Genomic DNA, 24,878 nt, shown 5'->3' with positions numbered 1-24,878 from the left:
ATCAGACCCAAGTATAAGATCTGAAATCATACCCTTCAATTATCAGACCTCAAATCAGACCCCCAAGTACCAGACCTCACTTCAGAACCCCGCAAGTATCAGACCTTAGATCAGAGACCCCCAAGTATCAGACCTCAGATCAGACACCCCAAGTATCACACCTCAGATCAGATGTTAAAATAAATACAGTATGTTAATTTACCACTCCTGCTCGGCTGCTTCTCTCTGGTTCCGACTCTCTCCTCATCCGGTCTTCTCTGGACCGCACTGTACTGTCACCTGACCGCCTGTGCGCACACGACATCCTGACACTGTACCAGTCAGGACACAGCAGCACAAACCCGGAGTAGACCATGAAGGAGAGGTGAGTACACTTTACTCCCCCTGTCTACTACAGACTAGTGAGACTAGTATTCGCACTGCATCTTATAAAGTAAAAAATACAGCGCCACTGGCAAGGCTTAGGGACCAAGTCGCAACTGCGACCACTGCAACCCTTATAGCTAAGCCACTGTATTCCAATATGTTACTTTTTGGCTTGCTTGTAGCACTAGTACCCTCTAAGTAGTAAATATCAAAAATGAAAAATACAGTTATAATATATAATTTTTGTTCTATGTGTTACAGACAGATAATGTACTAACCTTTGTTACCATTTGTAGCAGTTGCAGGGACAACAGAGGACTGGACCATGGTTGCTTCACCAGTCTGATTATTGTCAGCAGTTATAAAGTGATGCCATGTTGTGTTTTCTGCACAAAAATTGTGTTTATCAGTCCACAAAATCTAACAGTCCTGGTAATCCTGATCAGTACAATAATAACAAACCTTGTTCAGCTCTAGATTTAGATGTTTCAGGATTCAGGACAGTGTGATTGGGGTGTAATGTGGGTGCTAGGTTCTCCAGGTCACTAAGTCTGGGGGTGACATTTTGCTGAGTTTCTGCAAGGAATAAAGTCAATAAAAATAAATGTATGTTTAAGAGAGTGCATTGCTGTATTGTGAGAATATACACAGTAATAAAATAATAGTAATATTTATAATTATTGTGGCATTTCCCATGACTTCTGTGTAAGGCTAGTTTCAAACTAGCGCCAAAATGTTCCAGCAGGTTGTTTCATCAGAGGAACAGCCTTCCAGAGCTCATTGTATCTGGGAAAGCTGTAAACTACAAGAGCCCGTTAACTATAATGGGATCTGGCCTGTTAGCGGCATTAGTGCCTGTCTTCAGCTGGACAAAAAGTGCTGCTTTCAATGGTATTTGTCTGGCCGAATCTTGGCACTAATGGCGGAAACAGGCGGGATCCCTGCCAGGTCCCATTGTAGTCAATGGTGATGCTGCGGCAGTTTCCAGCTATGTGATGAACTCAAGCAGGCTGTTCCTCTGAACATTTTAGTTCTAGTATGAAACTACACACTATCACTGAAAGCAACCACCTAAAACTTAACTTTTATTCAAGATTCTTTAACATCAAGACAAGTCCCAAATAGGACTAATATACACAAAATGCAGCTACAGAAGAAGCTATAATAACCTGGACAGTCAGCCAGTAAATAGGGATTACAACGGGACAACACGTCTATATGCCTAATGTCTGTCCCTGTTTAACCCTACAGAGATATACTCAGCCCAGAGATACACCTGGATGGTAGGGGTACTCTGTCCAAGTACCTTGGCTAGCCTGTCCTTACAAGGCCCTAACTTAGATCTAATACACAATACATGATTAAAAATCCCATTAATTTGATACACAATACTTGGTTCACAGTACCAACGCATTTCCTCTTATGATAATTAAGGTTCGTCAGGGGACAATTGATATCAAACACTGATAGTTAAATATCAAATCAAGTATATCAAAATGCACAAAGGGAAAAAGGAAAAGAAGAAAAAAGAGAAAAACTGGAGCACCCCAAAACGGCACTGGTCTGTGCGAGAGTATGATAAACTATGCAAAATATGTCAAAGATACAGATATAAACCATATGCAGTGCCGACCTCTATAGGAAATTCAATAAAAAAACACTAGTATAGTACTTATCTGATGAATCCAGTCGACATTGCTCACACACAGACCGATGGTGCACAGTTGGAGGGGCTCCAGGGAGCAAACAGATACAGATACAGGAGCTGTATCTGTGAAGCCTAAGTATACATATTTTTGGAGCCACTGATTACTAAATAAACCAAGAACAAAAAGGGGTGAGATTTATAATCTCCCTTGTGCCAGAAAAGTGGTTTTAAAAAGTCACAAGCTGTGTGTTTCAGAATTTTTAAATGTGTCTTTTGGAAAAAAAAAAAGTCCAAAGGTTAACTTTTTATGCTAACCAAAAGGTGGTTTGGGAAGGGTGGCAAAGGGGCATGGCCAACAGCCAAGACAAATTTATCTTCATATACACCAGTTTTTTGGTGCAAATGAAGCCAGAAATCTACAGCAACTCTGAACTGTTTTAGATTTCTGTTTCGGCACATGGACTGCTGGAGGATATGCCTATTTTATGACAAAGCCTATGCCTTGTCATAAATATGGTGTATCTTCAGGCAGGGCAGGAGATATCAAGAACGGGGCAGAAAGCACATGTCTTAATAAATCTCCCCCTGTACTGTAGATCAAGCATGGCCAACCTGCGGCTCTCCAGCTGTTGTAAAACTACAACTCCCACCATGCCCTGCTGTAGGCTGATAGCTGTAGACTGTCCGGGCATGATTGGAGTTGTAGTTTTGCAACAGCTGGAGAGCCTCAGATTGGCCATCCCTGCTATAGATCTTTGGGTAGATACAGATGACCTTCATATCAGTAAAACACCCAACCCTGCAACATAGATTTCGCAATTCTTGCTATATCCCATCCCTTTTCCCTATTTTCACCTTCCTTTTCCGTACCACTCATTCCTTTATTTCCCCTCATATTTGTTTTTGTTATCATTGTACCTACCGTATCAGTATGGTATGACAGAATTTATAGTAATGCAATTGTTTTCACCAAAAACAGATAGACCAGGATTATAATGTTCATGGCCTATCCTTAGGATAGACCATCAATATCAGATCTGCAGGAATCTGACACCCCACACCCCAGCCAATCAGATGTTTCAGAGTAGCTCTGATGCTGGAACTGTGCCCATTGTGTAGTTGGTGGAGTTGGTAACTTTCCCAACAAAGTGAATGGAGCCTCACTGCAGTTACAAGCACCGTACACTTTATAATGGAGGAAGCAATGAAACAGCTGATCAGCAGGGATACGGGATGTCGGATTCCTGCTGATCATATAAAGATGAACTAGCCTGAGGATGGACCATCAATATAAAAATCCCTGACTACCCCTTTAAGTATGCAAGTGCATTAGCTTAAATCTGTATTTCTATTTGGTTGTTCTAGCAGCTCACAAAACAACAGTTTATTAAGATTATTTTATATTGCAGACAGCTCAAGTCTGATATAATGTATATTACTGTATTTGACACTATGTACTCCATGTAATTGGCACTGCCTAGCATGTAGAGTAAGATGTAGATTAACAGGCCCAATGACCACTGTATAATGAATCCTCTGGTGACCCTGACTGACCATGTCTCTAATCTGAGATGGTGCAGGAGCTAGGGGGAAAACTTAGTACTTTTGAGTTAGGGCAAGGTTCTTCTACTCCTCAGGACTCCAGACCGCATTTTGAGCCCCAGATTAAGCTCCCAGAACCCTTTTCTGGAGACCGGAAGAACTTTCTCTCTTTTAAGGAGAGTTGCAGACTTTGGCCCCGAGAGTAAACGCATGGGCATTATCATTTCCCGGCTACAGGGTGATCGCCAGGACTGGGCGTTCTCTTTATCTGCTGGCGCCAGTTGTTTAACTTCTGTGGAGGGGTTCTTTCAGGCCCTGGGTCCCCTCTATGATGAACCAGACAGGGCTCTGGTAGCCGAGACGGCTCTAAAGGCACTGGTTCAGGGCAATCTACCTGCGGAGGATTATTGCACCCAATTCAGAAGGTGGTGTGTCCCCTTAGGATGGAACGAACCAGACCTGAAGAGTCAATTCATGTCAGGTCTGTCTGATAATTTAAAGGATCTTCTGGTCAGTTATCAACTTCCAGAGACCTTAGAGGAGATGATGACCCTTGTTGTCCGACTTGACCTACGGGTTAGAGAGAGACGACAGGAACGACAGTTCTCTTCCCAGATGGTGGTCCAGCCAGAGGCCTATCCCAGAGACAACACTGAGGTCTCCACCGAGGAACCCATACAGGTAGGCATGACCCCAGGAAATCTTCGCTGCAGACGTGGAGAATGCTTTTACTGTGGAGATCGTGACCATTGGATCAACCAGTGTCCTAAGAAGGTCCTCTCTGTCAAGTCTCCTAAGGCAAGGCAACCTAAAGACCAGGTACACCCTGATTTTTCCAAATGTAAGCTTTTGGTACCCATTATGATTTTTATGGGGGTAGATAAATGGCCGGATAAGGCCTTTATTGATTATGGCTCAGCGGCCAGCTTTATTGACTCTGAGTACGCTGTAAGATTGGGTATTCCAATGTTTGCTTTACCAACTCCTATCCATGTCATGGCTATTGATGCTACTCCTCTTATTGGTGGTACGGTGAGCTCATGTACCTCAGAGATTTCTCTAACGTGGGTGTGTGCCACTCAGAGAGATGTTCCCTTTTAGTCCTGGAGAACCTACCGGTTGAGGTGGTACAAGGGTTGCCTTGGCTCCGACTACTTAACCCCACTATAGATTGGTCCAAGGGGGAGTTGGTGAGATGGGGGCCTAAGTCTGATACTTTACCCACTGTTGTTAGGGAATATTCTGATGTATTCTCATCACCAACCCCAGAGGTTCTACACCCCCATAGACTTTATGATTGTACTATAGAGCTAGTAGAGGGGGCCAAGTTTCCTAAGGGGCGAATTTATAATCTTTCTAAGCCCGAACGCAAGGCCATGGAAGATTATATTAAGGAGAGCCTTGGTAAAAGGCATATTAGACCTTCTGTCTCTCCTATGGGGGCGGGGTTTTTCTTTGTTAAGAAAAAAGATGGTGGTCTTAGACCATGTATCGATTACCGGAGATTAAATAAAATCACAGTCCAGAATAGATACTCCCTCCCATTTATTCTGGATTTATTTAACCAGGTTCTGGGGACAACCTGGTTTTCCAAGATTGACCTGAAAGGGGCAAACAATCTAATCCGATTAAAGGAGGGAGACAAATGGAAGACATCGTTCATTACTCCGGCAGGACACTTTGAATATCAGGTGATACCTTTTGGACTCAGCAATGCCCCAGCTGTGTTCTAAAACTTTATGAATGACATTCTTAGGGAGTTACATTTATTATTGTCTATCTTGACGACATTTTGATATTCTCTCCTGACTTCGAATCCCATGTGTCTCATGTTAAACAAGTATTAGAGGTGTTGAGGGAGAATCAGCTATCCGCTAAGCAAGAGAAATGTGTCTTTGGTGTACAGGAGATTCTGTTTCAAGGGCATGTTCTGACTCCTCACGCCTTCAAGATGGATCTTGGTAAGTTACTAGCAATTAAGGAATGGGTAAGACCTTCATCCTTAAAGGCCTTACAATGGTTCTTAGGTTTCGCCAATTACTATCGTAAATTTATTATGAATTTATCTGTAATTGCTAAACCATTGACCGACCTTACTAAGAAAGGGGCGGATTTGGAGAATCGGTTTACTAAGGCCATTTCTTCATTTGAAAAATTAAAAAAGACATTCAGTAGTGCTCCTATTCTGATCCAGCCTGATCAGGAGTGACCTTTTATTGTGGAGGTGGATGCGTCCGAGGACGGCGCAGGAGCAGTCCTTTCACAAGGTCCTGCTAGCCTCACTAACCTGAGACCGTGTGCCTTATTCTACAGGAAATTCTCTCCCACAGAGAGAAACTACGACATAGGGAACAGGGAACTGCTGGCCATTAAATGGGCATTTGAGGAGTGGAGGCATTTTCTGGAGAGGGCAAGGCATTGTGTAACTGTTGTCACTCACCATAAAAACCTTATGTTTCTCGAGTCTGCTAAGAGGTTGAATCCCAGTCAAGCCAGATGGGCTCTGTTTTTTACTCGTTTAGATTTTTCCATTACATTCAGGCCGGGAAGTAAAAATGTGAAGGCAGACTCTTTATCTCGGAGCTTCCATGCTTTTCAACCTACTGAGGTACCACCTGAATCCATCCTACCAGCAAAAATCTTCATAGCAGCTTTAACCCAGGATATCCCAGCTCGCATTAGGTCTGAACAACATCTGGCACTGGTATCCACCTCAACAGATAAATTGTTTGTTCCCATACAATTTCGTCTCCAGCTGTTGGGTGAGTGTCACGATTCTGCCTTTTGTAGACATCCGGGTGTTGAGGGCACTAAGGATCTGGTTTCCTGATCTTATTGGTGGCCCACTATAACTAGTGATGTCAAGTCCTACGTGTCAGCCTGTGAGGTTTGTGCCAGGTCCAAGACACCTAGGACTTTCCCTGCTGGTAACCTACGACACCTACCCATTCCCAGTAGACCCTGGTCCCATATCTCTATGGACTTTATAACTAACCTACCACCGGCGGAGGGTAAGACTGTGGTTTGGGTAGTGGTCAATAGGTTTAGCAAGATCGTCCATTTCATTCCCCTGTCTAAACTCCCGAATGCCAAAACCCTGGCGTCTATTTTTGTGAAAGAAATTGTTTAATTGCATATTATCCCGGAAAATATTGTTTCTGACAGGGGTGTGCAGTTTGTGTCCAAATTCTGGAGGGCCTTTTGTCAAAAATGTCAAATTTCATTGTCTTTCTCCTCTGCCTACCACCCTGAGAGTAATGGGCAGACTGAACACCTTAATTAGTCTTTGGAACAATTCTTGAGGTTGTATGTTGCTGATGACCAGCAATTATGAGTTAAATTTCTTCCATTGGCTGAATTTGCTTTGAATAAACATGTCAATTCTTCTGCTGGGGTTTCACCTTTCTTTTGTAACAATGGTTTTCATCCCCGTTTTCATTGTGCGTCATCGGTCTCCTCCTCTAACCCTGAGGCGGATAGGCTCTCCTCTGAACTGTGCACAGTTTGGGCCCGGGTTCAATCGAACTTAGAAAAGTTCTCAGAAACTCAAGGCCAATAGGAGATGTTCAAGGGGGGTGAATTTTCAGGTTGGGGATAAGGTATGGTTGTCCTTCAAGAATCTCTCTCTTAAGGTAGATTCTAAAAAGTTTGCTCCTTGTTTTATTGGACCATATAAGGTCACGGAGGTGATTAACCCGGTATCATTTAGGTTGGAGCTGCCCGAGTCATTCCACATTCATAACGTGTTCCATAAATCTTTACTTAAAAAATATTTTGAACCTGTAGTACCATCGAAAGCCTCGTCTCTGCCGGTTCTTGTTATTGATGCTGTCGAGTATGTGGTGTCTAAAATAGTGGATGTCAGGAAGGTGCGCAATTCCTTGCAGTACCTGATTTACTGGAAGGGGTATGGACCTGAAGAGAGATCTTGGGTACCTGCCAGGGAGGTTCATGCTCCTAGACTTCTTCAAAAATTTCATTTAGAACACCCTGAAAGGGCATCGTCTGAAGTCTTGGGTCCGGTGGCCCCTCGTAAAAGGTGGAATACTGTAACGGGGTGCCGAAGGCGCAGTCAGTCTCCCATCAGCCGCAGACCTGCTGCTTAGCTTCGGAAGCGAGGATCTGTGTTTGACCTCGTTCCCAGAGTGGCTTTGCTAGCTGGGAGGCTCCCTGCTACTAGGTCTGCATTGAGCGCCGAGCTGATCACTCGGTGCTCGACTGGTCGGTCTGTCGGTCATGTGACACTGGCCACGTCACATGACCCTCACTCCCCACTATAAATACAGGCAGCCTGCTGGCCACAGGTTGCCTTTTAATTTAGGTTCCTGGCGTTTGTTGGATACCTGTATTCTTACCTGATCCTGTTCCCTGATGATCCTTTGCCTGCTCCTCCTGTACTGCGCATCCCTCCTGGCATTTTGACCTCGGCTTCCACCTGACTATTCTTTGCAGACTCCTTTGGTACTTTTCGACTCTCCTGGTATTTATGACTCCGGCTTCTCCTGACCATTCTTTGCTTATCCCTCTGTACTGCGTTGTCCTCTTAGTTTTGACCCGGTCCGTTCACTATCCGTTATTTGTCTTGTCTGTCCTTCCCGCACGTATCCTAAGTTAGGGACTGCTATCCAGTTGTCCCCTGTCATCAGGACTTGTGAGGCAAGTAGGCAGGGCCAGGGGTGAGGGTGGAGCGCAGTGGTCACTATCCTCCCCCCTGTGTGTGTGTGTACGTGACCGTTACAGAGTAAATTGCAGTGTTTTTAATATAAAATAAAAGTTTCAATTGAAAAAAGAAAAATGCTCCCTTTCCCCAGATTTTATAATAAAATATTGAGAAAAAAAAGAAAGTACACACATATTAGGTATCACCACGTCTGTAACGACCAGCTCTATAGATATATCACATGATCCACCCCGTCCAATAAACACTATAAAAAATAAAAACTGTTAAAAAAGAAATTTTTGTCACCTTACATCACAAAAAGTGCAACACCAAGCAATCAAAAAGGCATATATCCCACAACATGATACCAATTAAACCATCACCTCATTCCGCAAAAAATGAGCCCCTACATAAGGAAATCGATCAAAAAATAAAATACCTATAGCTCTCAGAATATGAGACACTAAAACATAATTTTTTTTGTTTCAAATATGCTAATATTGTGTTAAAGTGAAATAAAAAAAGTATACATATTAAGTATCGTCGCATCCGTAACAACGAGCTCTATAAAAATATCACATGACCCAACCCCTCAGATGAAAACCTTAAAAAATAAAAACTATAAAAAAATGCCATTTTTGTACCCTTACATCGCAAAAATTACAACACCAAGCGATCAAAAGGGCATATGCTCCCCCAAAAAATACCAATAAGACCGACACATCATCCCACAAAAAATTAGATTCTGCCTAAGACAATCGGTCAAAAAATAAAAAAGCTATCACTCTCAGACAATAGAGACACTAAAATATGAGTTTTTTTTTTTGCTTCAAAACTGCTATTATTGTGCTAAAGTGAAATACATTTTAAAAAGTAGACATATTAGGCATTTCCGCATCCGTAACAACCTGCTCTATAAAAATACCACATGACATAATCCCTCAGGTGATGTCATGGTCTTACCTTCTTACTGTTCTCCTTCGTTTGACATGTGCTGGCGGCCATCTTGGTTTCTGGGTTTCTTGTAGCCTCCCACCCTGCGGCTTCTCCTTCCCACTGGGAGGAGCTGGATGCCTAGCTCATATATATAGGAGGTCTGTGGCTTCAGTTCCTTGCTTGGTCCTCCTGTGTTCACATGCTTCTAAGACAGCTGCTGCTTCTGGTTCCTGATCCTGGCCTCGTCTGACTACCCCGTTGGTTCCTGATCCTGGCTTCGTCTGACTACCCTGCTGGTTCCTGATCCAGGCTTCGTCTGACTACCCTTCTGGTTCCTGACCTCTGTCTACGCAAGACCCTGCTTCGGTTTAGCCATCCGTTTGGACTTTTGCTTACAGCTTGGTTTTCAATAAAGCCTTCTTATTTCCACTTATCTCTTGTTGTACGTCTGGTTCATGGTTCCATGACATTAGGACCAAGCCATGAATTCTGACGGTACAGGGCCATCCTCGCTACCTACGCTGGTTGCCAGACTTGATCAGCAGGATCACCTGTTGGGTCGGTTCGCTGTGGCGTTGCAAACCCTGCTTGAACGCACGGCTCATCTTGCTTCCGTTGCCGATGGGTCGCTCCTGGGCCCGCTCCTACTGCCGCTCCGGTTGTTGCGCCAGAGTCTACCCCGACACCTGTTGCTGCGCCTGCTGTGTTTCGGGGTATGACCGGTTCTGCCCCCCTTCCACAGCGCTTTGGGGGAGAGCCAACTCAGTGCCGAGGTTTCCTTAACCAGGTGGGCATTTATTTCGAGTTGCTGCCACATGCCTTTCCTACTGAGAGATCAAAGGTGGGCTTCTTGATCTCGCTGCTCTCGGACAAGGCCTTGGCCTGGGCCAGCCCTTTATGGGAGAACAACAATCCGGTGGTTGCCGAGTTTTCCGGTTTTGTTGCTTCTCTTCGGAAGGTATTCGATGTGCCGGCTCGTGCTGCCTCTGCTGCGAAGCTCCTTATGTCCATCAGACAGGGTTCACGATCCGTAGCTGAATACGCCATTGAGTTTCGTACCCTGGCAGCAGAGGTGGGCTGGAATAATGAGGCTCTGGTCGCTGCTTTCTCTCATGGTCTCTCGGATGCCTTGAAGGATGAGGTTGCAGCTAAGGACCTACCAGTGGAGCTCGAGTCTCTTATTTCTTTCCTGATTTTGATTGACACCAGACTCAGGGAGAGACCTTCCTTTAAGGAGAGCCTGCGGAGGTCTTCTAACAGATTGGCGCCTACGTTTGCTGTCCCACCCGTGCCTCCCTCTCCTCCCACGCCTCCTGGGGATGACTTGTCTGGGGGTGAACCCATGCAGCTGGGGTTTGCTCGCCTGTCCGAGGGGGAGAGGGTACTCCGGAGACGCGAGGGCCGATGCATGTACTGTGGTCTCGGTGGGCATTTTCGGTTGGCATGTCCGAACCGTCCGGGAAACGCTCGCACCTGAGATCCTGTCGGGGGCAGATCTTGGGTGGAGTCTCCTCGTCCCCGGTTTCCCGTGTTGACAAACCACTGATCACTGTTGTCCTCTCCTGGGTCGGGGGCTCGGTGACGACCCAGGCGTTGGTGGACTCTGGTGCTGGTGGTTTGTTCATTGATAGTGTGTTCGCTGCCGCCAATTCCATTCCTCTGCAGCCTCGAGGTTCCCCACTGGCTCTTGAGGCGATAGACGGCAGACCCCTTCTGCCGCTACACGTGACTCATGAGACCCTTCCAGTGGGGATAGCCATTGGTGCCGTTCACAGAGAGTCGGTCTGTCTCCAGGTGATTTCGTCTCCACACTACTCGGTGGTCTTGGGGTACCCCTGGCTCCAGAAGCATAATCCGACTTTCGATTGGAGATCGGCCGAGATCCTCTCGTGGTCACCGCAGTGTGGGGTGTGTAGTTGCATCCATGGGCCTGTCAAGTTGCTGTGTACTTCCTCGGACTCTCTGTTGCCTCCTGAATACGAAGAGTACCGGGATGTATTCGATAAGGTGCGCGCGGTTGCCCTACCTCCGCACCGCCCATACGATTGTGCCATAGAGTTACAATCTGGTGCCGTTCCTCCTCGTGGCAAAGTCTATCCACTGTCGGTAGCGGAGAATGAGGCCATGGAGGAGTACGTGAGGGAGGCGCTTTCACGCGGACACATTCGCAAATCCTCGTCCCCGGCAGGGGCTGGATTTTTCTTTGTGAAAAAGAAGGGCGGTGAGTTGAGGCCTTGCATCGATTACAGGGGTCTCAATCGCATCACTATCAAGAACGCTTACCCGATACCCTTGATTTCCGAGCTGTTCGATCGCCTCAAAGGGGCCACGGTCTTTACCAAACTCGACCTGAGGGCGGCATATAACCTGGTAAGGATCAAGGCGGGCGATGAGTGGAAGACCGCGTTTAACACCAGGACCGGTCATTATGAATCCTTGGTTATGCCCTTTGGGTTGTGCAATGCACCCGCAGTCTTCCAGGAATTCATCAACGATGTTTTCCGTGACCTGTTGCAGCAGTGTGTGGTGGTCTATTTGGATGACATCTTGGTATATTCTGAATCCATAGAGGCCCACATTATGGATGTCAGACGAGTGTTGCAACGGTTACGAGAGAACAGGCTGTTCGGTAAGCTTGAGAAATGCGAATTTCACCGATCCCAGGTAACCTTCTTAGGTTACATCATTTCCGCTGAGGGGTTCTCCATGGATCCTGAGAAGGTTTCGGCTGTCTTACAGTGGCCCCAGCCCAGTGGTCTCCGTGCCCTGCAGCGCTTTTTGGGCTTCGCCAATTATTATCGGAAGTTCATCAGGGACTTTTCTATGCTAGCCAAGCCTCTCACGGATCTGACCAGGAAGGGCAGTAATTTCCAGGTCTGGCCGCTCAAGGCCATCCGAGCTTTTGAGGCTCTAAAGTCCGCCTTTGTGTCGGCTCCGATTCTGTCGCATCCCAACCCTGGGTTGCCCTTTGTCCTCGAGGTGGACGCGTCTGAGACGGGAGTAGGCGCCCTTCTGTCTCAGCGTAGAACACCAGAGGGTCCTCTGCTTCCTTGTGGGTTTTACTCCCGGAAACTGTCTTCCGCGGAGTGCAACTATCAGATTGGTGACAGGGAGTTATTGGCCATCGTGCAGGCCCTTAAAGAATGGAGGCACTTGCTCGAGGGTTCGGTGGTTCCGGTTCTCATCCTGACGGACCACAAGAATCTGACCTACCTTTCTGAGGCCAAGAGATTGACACCACGTCAGGCCAGATGGGCTCTGTTCTTGTCACGTTTTAATTACGTGGTCTCCTAACTACCCGGTTCCAAGAACATCAGAGCGGATGCCTTATCACGGCAGTACTCCGAGCTGTCCGGGGAGGAGTCGATTCCGACTTCGGTCATACCTCCGAATCAGATCCTGGCCGCCATTCGCACCAGCCTGACCTCTCCCCTGGGTGAGCAGATTTTGGCGGCTCAATCTGGTGCTCCCTCTGGGAGACCCAACGGCAGGTGTTTTGTGCCTGAGGAGTTGCGCACTCGGTTGTTGCGAACCTACCATAACTCCAAGGCCGCGGGGCATCCTGGAAAGAATCAGCTGTCCTGGGCTGTTTCACGTCTGTTCTGGTGGCCTTCTCTACGTTCCGACATCGCCGCATATGTAGCGGCATGCTCCGTTTGTTCCCAGAGTAAGTCCCCTCGGCACCTTCCGTTGGGCCTTTTGCAACCCATAGCCACCGGGGAGCGCCCATGGTCACACCTGGGGATGGATTTCATTGTGGACCTCCCTGCATCCCGAGGCCATACGGTCATTCTCATGATTGTGGATCGGTTTTCCAAAATGTGCCACTGTGTTCCTCTCAAGAAGTTACCCTCTGCACAAGAGTTGGCCACGATTTTCGCCAGGGAGGTCTTCCGGTTGCACGGTTTGCCCAAGGAGATTGTGTCGGATCGGGGGAGTCAGTTTGTGTCCAGGTTCTGGCGCGCCTTTTGCTCCCAGTTGGGGATTCATCTCTCTTTCTCCTCGGCCTACCACCCTCAGTCCAATAGGGCCGCAGAACGATCCAATCAGGCCTTGGAGCAATTCCTTCGTTGCTATGTCTCCGATCACCAAGACAATTGGGTTGACCTCCTGCCTTGGGCTGAGTTTGCCAGGAACACGGCGGTGAACTCTTCCTCTGGGACGTCTCCCTTCATGGCCAATTATGGGTTCCAACCTGCCGTGTTACCGGAGGTATTCTCTCCCCAGGATATTCCGGCTGTGGAGGATCACCTTTCCGTCCTACGTGCTTCTTGGGTACAGATCCAGAGGTCCCTTGAGGTCTCTGCGCAGCGCCAGAGACTCCAGGCTGATCGCAGACGAGCGCCCGCTCCTTCCTACCAGGTCGGAGACCGTGTATGGTTGTCCACCCGCAACCTCAACCTTCGAGTGCCCACTCCCAAGCTGGCACCTCGCTTTGTTGGTCCCTTCTGAGTGCTTCGCAGGGTAAACCCGGTAGCCTATGCCCTTGCGCTTCCTCCTGGCATGCGGATCTCCAACGTGTTTCATGTCTCCCTGTTGAAGCCATTGGTGTGTAATCGTTTCACTTCCTCGGTTCCTCGGCCCCGTCCGGTCCAAGTGGGCAATCGTGAGGAATATGAGGTGAGCAATATCCTGGACTCACGCCTGGTCCGCGGTCGGTTGCAGTTTTTGGTCCATTGGCGTGGTTATGGTCCAGAGGAGCATTCCTGGGTTCCCTCCGCAGATGTCCATGCTCCTGCTTTGCTCCGAGCCTTCCACGCACGCTTCCCTCAGAAACCGTTCCTTACTCCGCGGAGGAGGGGCCCTTGAGGGGGAGGTACTGTCATGGTCTTACCTTCTTACTGTTCTCCTTCGTTTGACATGTGCTGGCGGCCATCTTGGTTTCTGGGTTTCTTGTAGCCTCCCACCCTGCGGCTTCTCCTTCCCACTGGGAGGAGCTGGATGCCTAGCTCATATATATAGGAGGTCTGTGGCTTCAGTTCCTTGCTTGGTCCTCCTGTGTTCACATGCTTCTAAGACGGCTGCTGCTTCTGGTTCCTGATCCTGGCCTCGTCTGACTACCCCGTTGGTTCCTGATCCTGGCTTCGTCTGACTACCCTGCTGGTTCCTGATCCAGGCTTCGTCTGACTACCCTTCTGGTTCCTGACCTCTGTCTACGCAAGACCCTGCTTCGGTTTAGCCATCCGTTTGGACTTTTGCTTACAGCTTGGTTTTCAATAAAGCCTTCTTATTTCCACTTATCTCTTGTTGTACGTCTGGTTCATGGTTCCATGACAGGTGAACACCTTAAAAAAAAATATATAAAAACTGTGCCAAAAAGTCATTTTTTCTCACCTTACGTCACAAAAATTGCAACACCAAGCGATCAAAAAGGCGAACGCCCCCAAAAATAGTACTAATTAAACTGTCACCTTATCCCACAAAATAGGAGACCCTACCAAAGGCAATTGGTTAAAAAACAAAAAAGCTATGGCTCTCAGACTATGAATACACTAAAACATAATTTTTTTTGTAAAACTTAAATAAAGTATATATATTAGGTACTTCCATATCCGTAAAGATCTGCTCTATAAAAATATCACATGAACTAACCCCTCAGGTGAACGCTGGAAAAATAAATAAATAAAAACGGTGTCAAAATAACAATTTTTTTGGTCACCTTGCCACATAAAGTGTATTAATGAATGATCAAAAAAATCATATGTACCCAAAAATGGTAGCAATAAAAATGTCAACTCTTCCTGCAATAAATGAGCCTCTGCACAACACAATCGGCAGAAAAATAAAAAAAATATGGCTTTCAGAAAAAAATGCTTTATTATGTAAAACTGAAACAAACAAACAAAGAACACATATTTGATATCATTGCACCCGTAACAACCTGCTCTATAAAATAGCACATGTCAGATGAATGTTGTAAAAAAAAAAAACAACGTGCCAAATAGGTCAATTTTGGGTTACCTTGCCTCACAAAAAACGTAATATAGAGCAATTAAAAATCATATGTACCCCAAAATAGTACAAATAAAGCTGGCACCTTATCCCCTAGTTTCCAAAATGGGGTCACTTTTTGGGAGTTTCTACTGTAAGGGTGGATCAAAGGGGCTTAAAATGGGACATGGCATCTAAAAACCAGTCCAGCAAAATCTGCCTTCCAAAAACCATAGGGCATTCCTTTTTCTTCTGTGCCCTGCCGTGTGCCCTTACATCAGTTTACGACCACATGTGGGGTGTTTCTGTACACCGCAGAATCAGGGTAATAAATATTTAGTTGTTTTTTTTTTGCTGTTAACCCTCAATGTGTTAAAGAAAAAAATTGATTAAAATGGAAAATCTACAAAAAATTGAAATTTTGAAATTTCATCTCCATTTTCCTTTAATTCTTGTGGAACACCTAAAGGGCTAACAAAGTTTGTACAATCAGTTTTGAGTAGCTTGAGGGGTGTAGCTTCTACAATGGGGTCATTTGTTTACACGCAGTTACAAAAGAATTCAGATCCAGGTGCTGGTTTAAAAACCTGTTGAATATTTTTGGTGGGACAGTTTTTTATTTATTTTTTATTTTTTATTTTATTTAGGCACAAGTGACATTTCTATGCTGCCCTCCCCATTTTCCAGAAGAGGGGACAGAGTGAGGGTAGGGAGGGGGCAGGGCCAATGGACCTGGCACATTTATCTTCTTTTACACCAGTCTTCTGGCATAAAAGAAGACTGAAATCTACGTCAGACAGGAGCTGGATCTTTTTGGTTGCACAAACTGCTGGAGGATGTGCCTAATTTAAATTAAGGCCCACTCTAGGCAGGGCATGGGATATCATAGGCTGGCGTAAAACAATGGTCTACTATAAATACCACCCATTGACTTTATCTATATTGTTATTTTGTCTTTATAAGTGTTGGTTTTGCCATGAAACTAGGCATAATAGCTCATACCTGCCAACCCAGAGACTTAGTGACCGGAAAAGATGCCTTAGATGCAGCCTGTGGGGGTGGGTACTGTTTTCCACTGAAGAGACACTGCAGTGTATAGAGACTTAGAGGCACATTTATTAAGACCAGCATAAAACAGGCATAGAAGACTTCCGGTTCCGGCGCCATCATGACTGGCAGCGTGTAGTGAGAGCTCCAGTACCTAACACCCTAACAGAAGATATCCCCATCAGGGAGGGACACTGATCCCCACAAAATTGCAGCTAGCAATCGCACCATTACGTATGGAAAAGTATTTAACTGCCATGGGGGCCAAAAGCAAAATGAAAAGCACCGGAAAGCCAGGAAAGGCTATGTCGCAAGAGCCCGCACCAGCAATGGCCGATGAGCAGTGTCCGCCAAGCTTTCTGCACCCAGACTCACCAAAGGCGTCATAAGGAGAAGAACAAGAGGAGAACTCACAGGTCGACTACATTCGCCTGGCAAAAGAGGTAGCGACAAGGATCCTAACAGATTTACAAGAATCACTGACCTCCACTGTGGCGCAATCCTTCTTACAGCTGCAGACAGAGGTCACGCAGCATGCACACAGGCTTGACACGGTGGAAGCTACCATTAGTCAGATGGAAATGAACCTGGCTAACATGCAAGCGAAACTACAACAAGCTGAAAGTGTAGTGAGGAAGCTGTGAAACAAAGTAGACGATCTTGAGAACAGATCCAGGCGGAGCAATCTGCGCATTGTGGGGATTCCAGAGGCGATTCCATTCCATGAACAGAGATCTATATGTGAGCTGGAGTTACCCGAAGCCTTGGGTCTCACGGGTCCCCTTAAGGTGGAAAGAGCTCACCGAGTTGTGCCTGATCTTAGAGAGGGAAAGAACACACAGCAGCTTGACTTTTCTGAAAAGGCGAATATCCTCCGTGCATACAGGGCCACTAAAGAAGCGGTAAAGATAAGAGGTTGTAAAGTTTTGATTTTCAATGATTTCTCTGCGGATGTGATGAAGAGGCGTAAAGCGTTCGCTCCAATCTGCACAGAGTTGTATAACAGGAGAGTAAAATTCGCATTACTCTATCCTGCAACATTAAAGGTGATCCAGCCAGACGGCTCATTGTAGATATACCACAACCCGGAGAATGCAGCCCATCAATTAGACGACAGAGAAATACAGACGGGGAGCCGCCGAAATTCCCAGCAAAGCTTGTCGAGGTCTGAGGGACCCAATTCGCAACTATGGTCGACGCCACGCGTAGAGCTGCCTAAGGAAAAGCACATGAGAGAAAGAAATGGAAGATGAACATTAAACAGATAAGTGCACTGAGGAACTCAAACGTTTAAATGTGTAACTACATGCCACCATATATAGATACAATTGTCTGAGAACACTGGGGCAAGTCCACAAAATATTTGTATTGTTAAGCATAATCTGGGCTTTCCGAAGATAGAGAAATGCCGAGGGTGGGAGAGGGGGTAGTGCTATAACATGTTGATTTTGATTATTGCCATTATGTTGCTTGCCATGATGGAAAAAAGTGAAGTCCATCAATATTATGTCCTAGAGCCACGATACAAACGCTGGGAAGTCTTTGTTAATGGTTATACTTATGTTACTGTTTTTATATCCTATAAGGGTGTTAAGGTTAAGGTATCCTCTCTCAGGCAGATACACAAGACAAAGTACAACTCTAAGCAGGGAATAATACTATGAAATTTGAAGGGGCTGAGATCTCCTAATAAGAGGTTAATGGTGTTACGCCACCTGCAAAGGCTGAAGGTTGATATTGCACTGCTCCAGGAGACGCATTTAACACAACAGGACATATGCAGAATGCAGAGGCTATGGGTGGCAGAGGTGCATGGGTCACCAGCATTAGGCTCAAAGTTGGGGGGTTATAACCTTACTGAGGAAAAAGCTGCCGTACACGGTAAAGCTGGAGGAATCGGATAATGAGCAAAAGATCCACCACATGATCATCTGCTCTCCCGCAGATGAGCTTAGTATTTACAACATATATGGGCCAAATTATTTGAGTGGTCCTTTCTTCCAGAGATTGACGCAGCAGATTTCATCTGACCCGGTATGCAATCAAATTATAGCAGGGTATATGAATCTGGCGGCGGGGTCACTGGAAGACAGGTCAAAAAACAGAACCACAGATGGGAGCCAGAGAAGGCTTGTACGAACATGCATTGAGCCAATTTATGGATGTCATAGATATTTGGAGATCCTTTAATCCTGAGGGGAGAGAATATACCCATTTCTCACATGCACATTCATCATGTTCTAGGATAGACTACATATTGACATCCCCCTCAATAGCAGCTAGAAGTTTGTCAACCGCAATTGAAGAACTAGTAATATCAGACCATGCACCGGTGACAATAAATATTCAGGGACAGATACCTAGAGGATCAGACTACATATGGAGGTTCCCCTCCTAATTAGTGAAAGATGATCGATTCTGCTCAAAACTTACAGAATGGTGGAGGGAATATCTAGAAAACCACACTGAAACTGCATGCCCACGGTTATTGTGGGAAGCAAGGAAAGCAGTGATTAGAGGTAAAATACTGACTTACATGTCTTTTATGAAAAAGCAGACTAATACACAAATAGTCAAGCATAGCCAGGCACTAAGACAGTCATATACAGACTTTATCTCTATGCCGACCATGGCAAAAAAAAAATGTGGCAAGAGGATAAATGCTAATATGAAATCTGGCTACAGAAAAGAGTCCTTTTATAGGTCTCAGAAATAGGCCCAGCTATATAGGTATGGCAACAAAGCTGGTAAATTATTAGGGAGGTTAGCACGCGCCCCTTTTGTCACCACAACAATCCTGACTTTAAAATCGAAAGACGGGATAGCACACCATGATCCAAAGAAAATAAATTATATACTTTTGGAATACTACAGGCAATTATATACGAATGACACTAATCAGAAACAGGAGGGCAGGACATGGTTACGAACTTTATCACTACTCATATTATTAGAGTGAGAGCTTAAAGATCTAAACGCCCCTTTTATTATTAAAGAAGTTCAGTCGACAATATAAAATCTGGCATCCGGGCCAGATGGATTCACATGGGAATTTTTTTAAATCCTTAATGACGAAATCTCACCTTTTTTAACACAGCTATATGGTAAATTCATGACAGATTTAGAGATGTCCGCCCACTCAAATACAGCATACATAAAAGTACTCCCCAAAACAGGAAAAGATCTCACACCGCCATCGTCTTATCGACCAATCTCACTTATAAATGTGGACACTAAGATCCAATCTAAAATTTTAGCTGATAGATTGGCTAGGATACTGCCCAGACTGATCTCAAAACACCAGGTGGGATTTATACAAGGGAGAGAAGCAGTATATAATATAAGAAAAGTCATGTCGATCTTTGATCATATAAAGAATCACCCAATCTTATACAATCACCCAGCCATATTAACAATAGATGCAGAAAAGGCCTTTGACAATGTCAAATGGAATTGGCTGCATGAGGTGTTGGACACAATGGGTTTCTTGGGAGCCTTTAAAACATATCTGAGCACTCTATACAACAACCCACATGAAAGGGTGTATACACCAATTTTTTTTATCCCCTTCTTTCCCCCTACAAAAAGGTACTAGATAAGGCTGTCCTCTATCACCAATACTATTCAATCTGGCCTTGGAACCCTTATCTAGGAGCATCACATTAACTGGGAAAATCCGAGGTATACAGATAGGAAAGGAAGAAGTTAGTGATGTCTTGTTTTTCTTGGCACATCCTCAAAAAGATCTACAACATGTATTTGACTTGTCACACTTTGAGAACCTGGCTGGTTTTTAAGTAAATCAAAGCAATTGTGAGTTACTAGACCTGATACCCAATCAGTCACAAAGTGTCTGGAAAGGGTCAAAAATAACACTTTTAAGTAAAATGTCTATAAAATACCTTGGTTTACATATAGGCCGATCACCGGAGACCATATATACTCTAAACTTTTCTCCAATAATCTCGTCAATAGTGAGGGACCTCAATAAATGGCATAATTTACCCTTAGCTATACTATGTAGATGCTACCTGAGAGGCATTGATAATTTGCAAAAGAGTTTGCTTCTCACCGAGCAAGCACTCTTTGGGGTAGATGAGGGGGAGGGTGACAGAGAGGAGGCTGAGGAAAGTGAGGTAGCTAGCTGGGTAACAGTTAGAAAGCGGGGTAGAGGGAAGAGTGCCAGGGAGGCTAGCCCTGATCTGACACACCCCAACAAGTTTGCACGTTTGGCAGATGAGGGGGATGTCAGTCCGGGGACGGCACTGCTGCAGCCGGACACTTCCTCTGCCAGTCAGGGGAATGTCAGCTCCAGTAAGCAGGGAACCAGGAGAGCAGGGCAGGCCAGACAGGTGCTGGTAGTGGGCGACTCCATTATTAGGGGAACAGATAGGGAAATCTGTCACAAAGACCGTGATCGCAGAACAGTGTGCTGTCTTCCTGGCGCTAGAGTTCGACACATTGCGGATCGGGTTGACAGATTACTGGGAGGGGCTGGAGAAGATCCAGCGGTCATGGTCCATATCGGAACCAATGACAAAGTTAGAGGTAGGTGGAGAGTCCTTAAAAATGATTTCAGGGATTTAGGTCAAAAGCTGAGGGCAAGGACCTCAAAGGTAGTATTTTCTGAAATACTGCCTGTACCACGAGCCACACAAGAAAGGCAACGGGAGATTATGGAGATTAACAAGTGGCTCAAGAACTGGTGTAGGAAGGAGGGGTTTGGGTTCCTGGAGAACTGGGCCGATTTTTCTATCGGCTACAGGCTCTATCGTAGGGACGGGCTGCACCTCAATGGGGAAGGGGCAGCTGTGCTGGGGAGAAAGATGGCTAGAAGGTTGGAGGAGTGTTTAAACTAGGGACTGGGGGGGAGGGTAATTACGTTATAGGACGGGAAGATAGTGCAGATAGAGACCGGGGGCAAAGTAATGGGACTGGGGGAGGAATGGAAGGAGGGACTAGAACAGTTCAGAAGGAAAGGTGTAGGGTAAAAAATATACATAAACCTCTCAAATGTATGTATACTAATGCCAGAAGCCTGACTAATAAAACTGGTGAACTGGAATTAGTGATGTGTGAGGAGAACTATGACATAGTGGGAATAACTGAGACATGGCTGGATGATAGCTATGACTGGGCGGTTAATGTACAAGGTTACAGTCTGTTTAGAAAGGATCGTCAAAACCGGAGAGGGGGAGGGGTCTGCCTCTATGTAAAGTCCGGTCTAAAGCCCACACTCCGCGAAGATATAAGTGAGGGACATGAACATGTGGAGTCACTGTGGGTAGAGATACATGGAGCTAAAAACAACAATAAATTACTAATAGGAGTTTACTATAAACCACCTAATATACCAGAGTCCACAGAAAATCTATTACTAAACGAGATAGACGAGGCGGCAAATCATAATGAGGTGGTTATTATGGGGGACTTCAACTACCCAGATATAGACTGGGAAACTGAAACTTGTATATCTCATAAAGGAAACAGGTTCTTGGCAATAACCAAAGACAATTACCTCTCCCAACTGGTTCAGGACCCGACTAGAGGGACGGCCATACTGGACTTAGTATTAACCAATAGGCCGGACAGAACAACAGACGTGCAGGTTGGGGGACACCTAGGAAATAGTGACCACAAAGTAATAACCTTCCAATTATCATTCAAAAGAGCGTTTCTACAGGGAGGAACAAAAATACCAAACTTCAAAAAAGCTAAATTTAGCCAACTAAGAGAGGCCATAGGCCAAACTAACTGGGACAAAGTCCTCAAAAATAAAAATACAGCCACAAAATGGGATATCTTTAAAAACATCCTAAAATCTCATTGTGAGAGGTACATACCGTATGGTAATAAAAGGTTAAGGAATAAAAAGAAACCAATGTGGATAAATAGAACTGTAACGAAAGCAATAAATGACAAAAAGAAAGCATATCATTCACTGAAACAGGAGGGGAGCACGGAAGCACTGAAAAACTATAAGGAAAAAAATAGAACATGTAAAAAACAAATAAAAGCGGCCAAACTAGAGACCGAGAGATTAATTGCCAAAGAGAGTAAAACTAACCCTAAAATGTTCTTCAATTATATAAATGTTAAAAAGTATAAATCTGAAGGTGACGGCCCTTTAAAGAGTAATGAGGGGGAAGTCGCAGAGAGCGATGAGGAGAAAGCAAAGCTGTTAAATATTTTTTTCTCCAATGTATTCACTGAGGAAAATAAATTGTCAGATGACATGCAGAATGCAAAAATAAATTCCCCATTAAAAGTGTCCTGTCTGACCCAGGAAGAAGTACATCAGCGACTTAAAAAGATTAAAATAGACAAATCGCCAGGACCGGATGACATACACCCCCGTATCCTAAAGGAATTAAGTAATGTCATAGCCAGACCCTTATTTCTGATATTTGCAGACTCTATACTGACAGGGAATGTCCCACAGGATTGGCACATGGCATATGTGGTGCCAATATTCAAAAAGGGGCCAAAAACAGACCCTGGAAACTATAGGCCGGTAAGTTTAACATCTGTTGTGGGTAAACTGTTTGAAGGTTTTCTGAGAGATGCTATATTAGAGCATCTCAACAGAAATAAGCAAATAACGCCATATCAGCATGGCTTCGTGAGGGATCGGTCATGTCAGACTAATTTAATCAGTTTCTATGAGGAGGTTCTAGACTTGACAGCGGCGAATCAATGGATGTCGTATATCTGGACTTCTCCAAAGCATTTGACACTGTACCACATAAAAGGTTAGTATATAAAATGAGAATGCTCGGACTGGGAGAAAACATCTGTATGTGGGTAAGTAACTGGCTCAGTGATAGAAAACAGAGGGTGGTTATTAACGGTACACACTCAGATTGGGTCACTGTCACTAGTGGGGTACCTCAGGGGTCAGTATTGGGCCCTATTCTCTTCAATATATTTATTAATGATCTTGTAGAAGGCTTGCATAGTAAAGTATCAATTTTCGCAGATGACACTAAACTGTGTAAAGTAATTTACACTGATGAGGACAGTATACTACTACAGAGGGATCTGGATAGACTGGAGGCTTGGGCAGATAAGTGGCAGATGGGGTTTAACACTGATAAATGTAAAGTTATGCACATGGGAAGGAAAAATGCAAGTCAACCGTACATACTAAATGGTAAAACACTCGGTAACACTGACATGGAAAAGGATCTAGGAATTTTAATAAACAGCAAACTAAGCTGCAAAAACCAGTGTCAGGCAGCTGCTGCCAAGGCCAACAAGATAATGGGTTGCATCAGAAGGGGCATAGATTCCCGTGATAAGAACATAGTCCTACCACTTTACAAATCGCTAGTCAGACCACACATGGAGTACTGTGTACAGTTCTGGGCTCCTGTAAACAAGGCAGACATAGCAGAGCTGGAGAAGGTCCAGAGGAGGGCAACTAAAGTAATAACTGGAATGGGGCAACTACAGTACCCTGAAAGATTATCAAAATTAGGGTTATTCACTTTAGAAAAAAGACGACTGAGGGGAGATCTAATTAATATGTATAAATATATCAGGGGTCAGTACAGAGATCTATCCCATCAGCTATTTATCCCCAGGACTGTGACTGTGACGAGGGGACATCCTCTGCGTCTGGAGAAAAGAAGGTTTGTACACAAACATAGAAAAGGATTCTTTACGGTAAGAGCAGTGAGAATATGGAACTCTCTGCCTGAGGAGGTGGTGATGGTGAGTACAATAAAGGAATTCAAGAGGGCCCTGGACGTATTTCTGGAGCTTAATAATATTACAGGCTATAGCTACTAGAGAGGGGTCTTCCTCTGGATCAACTTGCATGGGATAACAGGCCGAACTGGATGGACAAATGTCTTTTTTCGGCCTTATGTACTATGTTACTATGTTACTATGTTACCTGATAAGAAAGATTTCCGTCCCAAAACTGCTCTACCCACTTCAGACTATCCCGCTAATTCTGAAGCACAAAGATATATCTCTATTGGAAAAGGAATTTAATAAGTTCATATGGAGATTAAAACGGTGCAGGATATCCTTATACAAGCTCAAGCTCCCCAAGGATAAAGGCGGAGTAGCTTTTCCAAGAAAATATAATCTAGTAGACACATCCTTTCTAGCATTCTACCAAATAACTAGTGCGCTAAAGAAAAGGCTAAGAAAATACTCCACTGAAATTATGACAAACGATTTTGACACATTGTTATCTTCTTCTCAGACTAAACAGACCTTATCCAACATATATACCAATGCAGACTTTAAAATATTTAAAGGATGGAGATCTGATTTTATAAATGAAAGCGCTAATGATATGATATTGAGAGGATGGAAAACAGTCAGGAGGGTAATCATGAATGAAACTTGGAGAGAAACCCAATTCCGGATCATGCACAAGGCGATTTATGGATTCCGGAAAAACAAAAAAACTAGATCAAAACGTATTAACAACTTGCCCTAAGTGCAAACTAGAGGATACTGACCTCTTCCATGGAATATGGAGTTGCCAGGCTTCCAGAAATTTCTGGACCCAGCTCAAAACTTTTCTCAAACAGAAATTGTCTACTGAGTTCCCATTATCACCAGAGATGATACTTTTTCAGGCAGTGGAGAATGAGGAATATTATCCAGAAATAATCCATTTGTTTGTTTGGGCTGCAAAAAGGAGTCTACTAAGAAAATGGCTCGACCCACAATGCCCAAGTATACCAGAAGTGGTAGAACAGGTCAAGCATTGTATGCTGCTAGAGG

General features: G+C 44.9%; 1 protein-coding gene across 7 annotated transcripts in view; it reads right to left on the bottom strand.

The window, feature by feature from the left end:
• LOC122932493 overlaps positions 1 to 24,878 on the bottom strand; it is a 155,003-nt gene that overhangs the window by 78,256 nt on the left and 51,869 nt on the right. For 6 of the 7 annotated variants that reach the window (XR_006388309.1, XR_006388308.1, XM_044286940.1 and 3 more), the window contains 2 exons: positions 829 to 942; positions 645 to 752 (listed from right to left, as the gene is read on the bottom strand). Coding sequence is in view for 5 of the 7 variants with exons in the window: in XM_044286940.1 (XP_044142875.1) it covers positions 645 to 752; positions 829 to 942 (222 nt within the window). In the remaining 2 variants the exon portion in view is untranslated. The remainder of the gene's footprint in view (positions 1 to 644; positions 753 to 828; positions 943 to 24,878) is intronic. The other variant, XM_044286942.1, reaches the window with a different exon arrangement.

The sequence above is a fragment of the Bufo gargarizans genome, chromosome 3, assembly GCF_014858855.1.
Source record: "Bufo gargarizans isolate SCDJY-AF-19 chromosome 3, ASM1485885v1, whole genome shotgun sequence".
Taxonomy (NCBI): Eukaryota; Metazoa; Chordata; class Amphibia; order Anura; family Bufonidae; genus Bufo; species Bufo gargarizans.
Note: the sequence above shows the minus strand (reverse complement) of the source record. Positions and strands in the feature narration are given on the sequence as shown.